Source organism: Seriola aureovittata, chromosome 8 (assembly GCF_021018895.1).
Source record: "Seriola aureovittata isolate HTS-2021-v1 ecotype China chromosome 8, ASM2101889v1, whole genome shotgun sequence".
Lineage (NCBI taxonomy): Eukaryota > Metazoa > Chordata > Actinopteri > Carangiformes > Carangidae > Seriola > Seriola aureovittata.
Genome location: NC_079371.1, coordinates 17,401,633 through 17,411,775, shown reverse-complemented (window position 1 = coordinate 17,411,775; position 10,143 = coordinate 17,401,633). Strand labels below are relative to the sequence as shown.

Below are 10,143 nucleotides of genomic sequence, written 5' to 3'. Positions count from 1 at the left end.
ACAGAGAAAGACAGGACGTGACGTAGCTGTGGTTGATGTAAAATGGCGACTATAGTGCGTTAGTCAAAACAAAAGTAACGAGTCCAGTAACAGAGACATAGAGAATTACCGTTTTCTCAAAGGAAAGATCAACCCAAGTATTATTTGTTGGATCTTACCAAGGTAACCAAACTGTTGATTAAGTCAGTTTATAAAATAAAGTAAGATAAAAACATTTCTTACACGTTGAAGTCAACAGCTAGGTTAGCTAACGCTGATGGTGAGCTTCTGTTTAACATTTATAATCATGAACTTCATGCACTCGGTGCTGGGTGAATATGTGGAAGACGACTGGAGAATAACTACTTCTCGCACTGATAATGTTTCTGCTAAGAAGTTCGATGTGTTAGATGACTGTTGTTCATTTAATAAGGTGTATTTGTGGTGGCAGGTTCAGACATGACCGAGCAGACCAGTGTCAGCACGGAAGGCATCGTTGGGCTGGATGAGCCCAAGAAGATGACCAGGGAGGACTGGAGGAAGAAGAAGGAGCTGGAGGAGCAGAGGAAGCTGGGAAACGCTCCAGCTGAAGTTGACGAGGAGGGGAAGTAAGTTTGTATGGACAGAAAGCAGAGCCTGTTAAGTGTCTGAAGAGATTCTCCAACTTACTTTGCTACATGTTCACATCTGGAAATTTGAAGTAGATATGCCACTGATTAAAGGGGTACATTATTTATAACCAAGTATGGGTCAAGCAGACCCTCCCTGACTGTTAAATGTTGTTATGATGCAACAGTGATAAATGTAAAAAGGCATTCACGTCAGCATCCAAATTGTAAATACATTTTTAATAGTTCTGAACTGGCACTTGATAATGTGGTGCCTGAAAACCAAACAAGCATGGAGGTCTCTCATCAGCCACAGTTAATTCTTCAAGGTATCTAAATGCAAAAATTAATTGACATAGTGGTTTATTACCCATGCACAGTATTTTTAACACGTCTAACTAACTGTCTGGTGACGTGAACACTGGCACGCTGTGAACAAGGGAATCTATCACATCTCTGCTGTCCTTCTTTTATTACATGAATGTGGTGCAAGTCCCACAAACTTTAAACCCTGATCACTCATGTCATTTTCTAAGACTTGACAAAACTCCCCCAAAATATTTACAATGTTACAAGTTAGTGTTGTGACAGTAATTCGGACCACTTGTGCTGCTTCTTCTCATCTCCAGGGACATAAATCCTCACATCCCACAGTATATTTCATCAGTGCCGTGGTATATCGACCCATCCAAACGGCCCACACTAAAGCATCAGAGACCACAGTCTGAAAATGAAGCGCAATACTCAGCAATCGGAGAGTGGTATAAGAGAGGAGTGCAAGAGGTGAGACTGAATCATTGAGTTACTTTCATATGGCTGTAAGAAATTAGCTTTAAAGTTCATAGCTTCATTTTGTTTCTCCACACAGAATACTGTTACTACTAAATATCGTAAGGGAGCTTGTGAAAACTGTGGTGCCATGACACACAAGAAGAAAGACTGCTTGGAGGTAAAAATTAATAAAGCAATCTTTCATCTTCCAGCAGAGATTAACTTTTACTAATTTGTATTTCAGTACATTGATAGAATGTTATATCCTTGTACTTAAATGATAACCTCTGACCTTTACTGTGGTCCCATCAGCGACCCAGAAAAGTTGGGGCGAAGTTCACAGGCACAGGCATAGCTCCAGATGAACATTCTCAGGTCCAGCTTGACTTGGACTACGATGGGAAGCGGGATCGCTGGAATGGATACGATCCTGAGGAACACGAGCGCATCGTGGAAGAGTACGCCAAAGTAGACTTGGTGAGTCCAGTGGTAAATTCAGTGTGGTTAAACTTTGGGGCATTTGTTTGTTTTTGTTAAAATGAAGAAAAAGGAACTTCCATGGTACCTTATAACTGTGTTAAGGCCACAGAGCTCTGCTCTCTTCCAAGCACAGTCCTGTGGTCCTGTAAGAATCAGGACCAAATTTTAACAAGCTACACAAACAACTTTAAACTGAACATTTTTATCGGTATATTGATTAAACAGATTGATATCTGACAACCAAAAATCCTTTATTCTTACAAAGCTTAACAAACTGTACTGAGGGCAAGCGAAAGTCAGAACCAATCAATTGCAGGTACTGGGACACAAATCAGGTGTGATGGTACAATCACATTCAAAACATTGCATTTTAACTGTGTGATCTATTTGTAGTCTACTACATGAAACTGACCTTCTATTTGTTTCTGTCTCTCAGGCCAAAAGGACTCTGAAGGCTCAGAAACTTCAGGATGAGTTGGCCTCTGGAAAACTGGACCAAACTGTAAGTATTCAGGAATGTCAAGATTGTATAAGTAATGGATCGTATTGAGATATTGTGATGAAAGACGGTCTCTTGTCCTGGAGACTAACATTGAATTCTCTGAATCCTTTGTCTGCAGGAGTGGGAACATGACAGTGAGGATGAAGATGAAGATAAATATGCAGATGACATCGACATGCCCGGTCAGAATTTCGACTCCAAGAGACGAATTACTGTCAGGAATCTGCGTATCAGAGAAGACACAGCTAAAGTAAGAGACACATGACTGTTCAGGCCTATTGCCTACGTTTAACAATCATTTACTCCTAGCTTTTCTATCTGTGATGCTAATTATTATTCTGTGCTGGACAATGTTTGCTGAATTAAATGAATACGGAGGAGACATTTGGTTGCATCTAATGTCCACTGTTAAAGCTGATTTAAGTGAGAGTGGAGGGAGTGTCATTACAATCAATAATCTGAACTTTTCATGTCTGTCTCTCACAGTACTTGAGGAATCTCGATCCAAACTCTGCCTACTACGATCCAAAGACTCGAGCTATGAGAGAGAACCCATACTCCAACACTGGCATGAACCCTGACGAGTAAGTTACCGCTACTATATTTCCTGATAACTCCATTCTCACTGGCATACGTTGTAAACATTTTTGAACTGTTTTGTTTGTTTGTTGACAGAGTGGGGTATGCTGGAGACAACTTTGCTCGTTACAGTGGGGACACAATCACCATGGCTCAAACACAGTGTAAGTCACGGGATGTCAACTCTCCACCTCCACTCCCAGTTGTGGAAAGAGCATTTTCCTGATATTACAAGTATATTATTGTTACTTCAATGATAAAATTGTGTCATGTTTCCTGGGATTATTGTTATGTTGGTGCTATCAAAATACTGCAGGTGGCACCAAACCCATCGTGCTTATATTTTAATAGGTTCTTGAACAATGTGGCATTTACACAACAACTGCAAGTGTGTATGTGACGTCAACATTAAACAAGTTGTCTTTAAAAGAGCACATCAAAAATTTGGAAGGGAGGAAAAGAAGTTGGTCTGTTGGCGTGTGCTTTAGTCACGTGTTCATTACATTTAAGCACAAGTGGGTAAACAAATTCAGTGTTATCATTGACATACATTAACTGAGCGAACAGAAGTAGCATTTAAAGGTCATAACCATATTTTACAGAAGGTAAAGCCTGCTGACATCAGTGGTTAGTAGTTTTTCACTGTTGATGTTTATTTTCTGTAATTACCTTTAATAGTGTGAGTTTAAGCTACCTGAAGTCACCTTAGCTTAGCTAGCAGACAAAGCTAAAATTGAAAATTTCGCTATCAAAGTACACATATTAATTCGAGATATCAAATGATATTGATGATATAAGGTCATTAAATTATAGGACAATTATTTTCCCAATAAAACATGTCTACCTATCTAATATAAAATGGTAGATATGACAGGCACCAAAAGCAGGATTAATTCAGTTTTGCCAGAAATGATAATTTCTTTGTTTTCACACACTGGATACTCAAAAATAACATTTACTCACAATACAAGCAGGAATGCAGCATGTATTCGTAGTGTCCTGTTATGATTGTCAATGCTTCATGTTATGACAGTGTTTGCCTGGGAGGCCTATGAGAGAGGCTCAGAGGTGCATCTGCAGGCTGACCCCACCAAGCTTGAGCTGCTCCACAAGTCCTTCAAGGTCAAGAAAGAGGACTTTAAAGAGGAACAGCGGGAGAGCATCTTGGAGAAGGTGACATCTTTTGTTTTAAAACAGGAGGGTGCTAACTAAAGGTTCATACACACTATGAGATATCTATCTCGCAGGCTCATTGCATGTTGTGCTGCATGACAAGCGTCCAATAGAAAATTACACTTTTCATTTTTTCATAACGGCCAAAGATGGTGATAGTGTAAATGGTGTATAGGAGCTTAATAAGTATTCATACTGGCTGATGACATTACTGACTATGTTTGTGCTTTTGTTTGTGACACTCAGTATGGAGGTCAAAAGCACTTGGATGCTCCGCCGCGGGAGCTGCTGTTGGCCCAGACGGAGGACTACGTGGAGTACTCTCGTCATGGTGCTGTACTGAAAGGACTTGAGAAAGCCGTCGCCCGCTCCAAGTATGAGGAGGACGTCCTCATCAACAACCACACTGTAAGGATGGCAGAACAGACTATACCTGTTGCTAATTTTGCTAATTTCATTCACTGTGCATTCTTTAAAAAAAATTTTGTGTGTTTTTAGTGTGTTTGGGGCTCTTACTGGAAAGATGGCTGCTGGGGATACAAGTGTTGTCACTCCATGGTCAAACAGAGTTACTGCACAGGAGAGGCTGGAATTGGAATAGTGAGTACATGTAATAACAGTGTTTAAAGGCTCGGTTTGATACACACAGTATATATCTTTTTTCCATAATTTTATTTTTGTAACTTCTATACTGTTTTTGTTCTTTTTAATAACGTGCAGAACAACTCAGAGTGTGTTCCATTTGAAGAGGGACTCACTGAGCCACAGGAAGAAGAAGAGCCAAAATCTCTGCTGGAGGTAAGTGACACCGAAGACGTTACTGATTATAAACAGATGTTTTGGGTTTTTTTTTTTTTTTTTATTGCCAGTGGTCAAGAGAGCTCTCATTGTATGTTATACCAATGTTTACAATCATCAGATGCATCGAGATAAGATGATGAAAGACAAGAAGAAGAAAAAGAAGAGCAAAAAGAATAAGAAGCGCGGCTCCGACAGCAGTGACTCAGAGGATGAGGAGAAGAAGAAGGAGAAGCTGAAGAAGGTAAAAATGCTTTTGTTTTTAAATTGCAGACTGTGTTCACTTGTGTGTATCTTTGGTTTGGCTCATTTCTGTGACTGACCTCCAACCTTTTTGTTCCTCCCAGGCCCTTGATGCAGAGGATAAACGGGTGAAGCACATAGAAGCAATAATGCAGTTGGATGAGAGGAAGAGGCCATACAGCAGCCTGCAGGAAGTGAAGGCACCCACCGAGGAGGAGATGGAGGCCTTCCGCATGAAGCGCTGCCGGCCAGATGATCCCATGGCTTCCTTCCTGGGACAGTGACCTCCTCCTATCTCTGCTGACTCCCTTAAACTCTCCCCATGGACTTTACCAGAGCAGTTGTTCGGTGAAAAAAATGTCTAAGAAAACTCGACTTTCTCTTATAAACTTGGAACAGGAGCCTGTTGTTCAGTTGCAAATGCTACAGAAACTGTGTGCAGTGTTAATTTCATTTTGCAAATGATTGCACACTACCAGTTAACTTACCACAGGACAATAATGATGTGTGCTTTAGTTTGTATTTACCCATTTTCACTGAAAGAAAAATGTAAAAATGAAAATTTCTGTAGATTTTTAAAATTTATTTGTCAAATACAAAATGGAGCCGCCGTCAGTCTACTTTTACTGGGATTAATGCATTTTTATAAATAAAACATTTGTCTGAATATACTTTTGTTTAAAATTGTTTTGCTTTACAGGAACAATGTTTACACTCATCAGATGCATCAAGATAACACCAACAACTCCACTATAAATGTGCTAGTGTTAGCATGCAGTTCATTTTAGACTGGTTTCCTTTGACAGTTAAAGATGTCCTTCCAGCAATGTTTTACGACATTAAAAATACTCTGCTTTGAGTTTTAATTTGTGTCTTTATGTAGTTTCCCCCAAAAAAGTTTAATTACCTGGTTAAAAGTTCTTAAAATGATATCTACTTCCTATCCCTTGTTGAAAAATCCAGTGTCTGTGAATATACTAATATGTGTAATTTCAAATGTTAGTGTATAAGTTGCATATTGAACAGTGATGGGCTCAGGGTCTCATTCAGTTTTTTCACCGGCTTGATATGTTATCATTCCAAATCTGCCTTCTTTGATTGTTAAAGCTAATCATACTGTATGTGCAGGTCAGATAGGAACTGATGGTAAGACTTTTGTGTGATCATTTGTCTTTATTTAGTAATGTTGTCTCCTAGAAACCTGCAGCACAAAAACAAGTTATGTAATTTCTCTTCACATGTTTCCAGTTAAAGGTGAATACAGTAGATTGCTAAACACAAAGCACCGTCTCACCCAATAGCTGGAACATTTTTATTGGTCTCTCAGGTCTTGGCTCTGCTCAGCACAGCAATAAACACAAACACATCTGGTAATATTCACATTCATACCCTGCTGCAGACCACCGTGTTCTATTAATTTTGCACTTGTAACTTTAAAACCTGCCTGGGACTATTATTATTTAGAACACACAAAGCTGGAACTTTATCATGATTATACTTTTCATGAAGTCTGTTATGTAATATCCTGTTTTCCCCTTAGCATGAGTTCGTGAACAAGCTAAGCGTCACCACTTCAGCTGTGCAATACTGTTGCACTGACTTGAATATGACATCATGGTGAAAGTATTTTTTGGCAGTGTACTTGGTATACAGGGCGGATGTTATGGACCATGATTCACTGGGCTGCACATTTCTCTGCTGTGCGTCTCTTGGAGAATGCCATCTCACCCGATTATTGGAAAATCGTGTAGGAAAGTGTGCGCTCACAGGCAGAAAAAGGACTTGGATAGAGGTGAAAATGCCCATGGGTCATAATTTCTCATCTGGTGAGTTGTTTATCTACGTTTTCCAAACGGCTGATACACTCCCTTTGCAAAAACACGCTGTAAGCTGAAATCTTTGCTCGTGTTTAACCTGCGTATGATTGTAGCATCATATTTCTTTGTGCATGCAGTCATAGCCCAAAACAGACTACACTATGAAGATAACTACAGTTTTTACACTGGATTACAGCTGTAGATAGTATGCATGTACAGTTTCGTGTTTTATGTTTACAGATATTTGCATCATGTGACTGAGACTGGCACACAAAACCCAAATCAAATATATTGTAAACAATTATTTTCCCTGTTCCTCTTGTGACTCTGCAGTGAACAACATGGTCCAGATCTGTGTGATGCTCTGTTTGCTGTCAGTTGTCGTCTCCCAGTCGACAAATTCCTCATCCAAGAAAGGTCGCAACATCACCATCCACTCCTCCCAGCTGGTCTGCAGTGTGCCAGGTCCAGAAGGGCCTGCAGGGAACCCAGGAGTCCCTGGATCACCGGGGGCTGTGGGACCCATGGGGCCCCCAGGGAAGGATGGCCCGGATGGGAAGGATGGGGAGAAGGGAGAAAAGGGAGATCAAGGTGGTTATCTACTCACTCTTATCTATCATCATATTTGAATCAGTCCTTCCATTTCCCTTTATCTGTTGGTCTGTTTCTCCAGCAGAGCTCCAATCTCCAACATCCTCAGGGTCAGATCTTAACTTCTGGTTCCCTTATACGTGAGAGTCCCATTGGCCAAGACTAACAGATATAGAAACTCTTTCATAGCCTCTGCTCCGTACCCTTTGCTGACAACCTATTGTTCTTCGGGAACAAATGAAGTTTAATGATAGGTAACAGCGTCCTATCAGGGTATGATAAACTGATTCAGGAGCTGTTCTTTGTACTTTTTTTCAACATTTGTGAGCAGTAAGGCATGTCTGAATTTACTGCGTCAAGCTATAAGAATTGTCATAATTTTACCACTGTTGTCAGGTGACCCAGGGAGGACTGGGAACCCTGGCAAGCCAGGTGTGAAAGGCCGTGAAGGAGTTATCGGGAAGGCTGGACCTCGGGGACTGAAGGGGCAACGTGGAACACCAGGGGTGGCTGGAAAACGGGGACCAAAGGGGGAGCTGGGTGACACGGGCCAGGAAGGAGCTCCTGGACGCTGCAATTGTGGCAGTGCAGCCCGCTCAGCGTTCTCTGTGGCAGTGACAAAGAGCTACCCTAAAGAGCGAATGCCCATCCGCTTCAGCCGGATCCTGCTGAATGAGGGGAATCACTACAATGCCAGCAGTGGGAAGTTTGTCTGCGCTATACCTGGAGTCTATTATTTCACCTATGATATCACTCTTGCAAATAAGCACCTGGCCATTGGGCTGGTGCAAAATGGACAGTACAAGATCAAGACATTTGATGCAAACACAGGGAACAATGATGTGGCGTCCGGCTCTACTGTTCTCCACTTGCAGCGGGCAGACCAGGTCTGGCTGCAGATCTTCTACTCAGAACAGAATGGTCTCTTCTTTGACCCTTTCTGGACAGACAGCACATTCACTGGCTTCCTCATCTATGCTGACCAGGAATTTCTCAATGAAGCTGATAGAAAAGCAAATTCCCAGGATGACAGTTAATACTGTAATCCTGAAATATCCTTGTTTTGATTTTGTCATTGACTTTAATTAATATCAAAATGTTATGAAAAGATTGCTCCAGCTCCACAGTTGAGGGCTTCACTGAAGTTCAGTTGTTGAACAGGTTCTGACACCAGGGGGCACACAAGTAGACAAGTAATTCAACTACATTTGGGAAACAACAATGCTATATCACTTACTTTCTGATAGAAATCTTTTTAAAAATTGTCCAAGACATAAGTGAATTCTTTTCAATTCCCTTTGTTTCCCTTCTTTAATTCAGCTCACAGGAGCCTTAAGATTGCTTGAGAGTTTTACTAGTGGCACAGAGCCATCTTCTGTGATGCAATCAAATTTCTATTCACAAAACACAACTGAAATCAATACAATATTGTATATTACATTTACAGAATTATGGACACCTGAGTATACAAGTTAATGGGTTTGTGTACACTATCTGATTCTCTAAACTTGACGAAACCAAGAAACTGCCTCTATAAGATTAGAATAATTATTTAGTTTAGTACTTATTGCTTGACAGGTTGATTATTTTGGGGGGTGGGGGGACTTTAGAATTAATTAAGCAATTAATATTTTTACCCTTCCTTTTTGACATACAGTGGTGAATTAAAATTTTGTTTTAACTAATAGCAACTAACATATTCATAGCATGCATTATTAATACAATACTACCACTGGGTGATTGTGAGAAGATATCCTGCATGACCAGAAATAGTTTAATGTCTCCATTTTTAATTTGATGCATTTAAAACAATAACAGGCCTGGATGGAGAGAGAAGACATAGAAATAGCTACTGTATGTACTACATCTCTTGTGTTGTTGTTCTGTTTGTGTAACCTGATTTATTTAATCATTTATATGCTTTATCCGTCACACTTATGATGTGAAGCTCTGGCACCAAGACTGGTTTGCAAACTAATTGTGATATGTCACCAAATCATTCTCATACAAACTTAAACTGTGAATGTGAAAACAGCCTTCTTGTGTCAAACTCTGCACATCCATCATTTTACACAGCGAAACTCAAAAATCAAAGTCAAGTAAGAATAAAGAAAACATGTTTAAATTAGCTCTTAGCTTTTTCATTAGCCAGATCAAATATTGAAATTTTTTTTATAGTGGTTATTTATGATGGATATGGAAGCATTGCATGAAATAAGAAAAGGAATACTATTTTCTTTGAATATTTGTAACAGCTGGATAATTTTGTGTTTTATTCTGCTCATTGCTGTTACCTTCCTATCTGCAGCTTTTGATGGTATGTCTTTCTTTAGCATCATTTCAAAGCCTGTCTAGAAAAATAACTTCTTTGTCAATGTAAATGGTGGCCCTTGGCATTAATCATTCAGTCAATCAAGCTTTTGGTGCAGAGGCTTGGTTTTAAAACTAGGCTAATTTATAAATATGCTAATTAGCAAGTGTTAAACGCTAATAATAAGATAAAAACCGGGACAATAAGATAATGGTGTAAAGAAAATAGCACATAATTCACATGTATATAAATAAAATGCTAATATTTTGCTCAAGCGTTTGTAGTTCTGTC

General features: G+C 39.8%; 2 protein-coding genes across 2 annotated transcripts; both read left to right on the top strand.

The window, feature by feature from the left end:
• Positions 1-15: 15 nt before the first annotated feature.
• slu7 (SLU7 homolog, splicing factor) lies at positions 16-5,804 on the top strand. The gene is made up of 15 exons (XM_056382715.1): positions 16-162; positions 431-587; positions 1,217-1,370; positions 1,456-1,536; positions 1,671-1,835; positions 2,275-2,340; positions 2,459-2,590; positions 2,827-2,924; positions 3,016-3,083; positions 3,953-4,092; positions 4,339-4,500; positions 4,591-4,692; positions 4,813-4,890; positions 5,012-5,134; positions 5,238-5,804. Exons 2-15 carry the CDS (start codon positions 439-441, stop codon positions 5,415-5,417), a joined length of 1,698 nt encoding a protein of 565 aa, XP_056238690.1. The 5' UTR covers positions 16-162; positions 431-438; the 3' UTR covers positions 5,418-5,804.
• Positions 5,805-5,950: 146 nt separating this feature from the next.
• On the top strand, positions 5,951-10,121 carry c1qtnf2 (C1q and TNF related 2). The gene is made up of 3 exons (XM_056382718.1): positions 5,951-6,959; positions 7,284-7,541; positions 7,938-10,121. Exons 1-3 carry the CDS (start codon positions 6,797-6,799, stop codon positions 8,576-8,578), a joined length of 1,062 nt encoding a protein of 353 aa, XP_056238693.1. The 5' UTR covers positions 5,951-6,796; the 3' UTR covers positions 8,579-10,121.
• Positions 10,122-10,143: the final 22 nt, after the last annotated feature.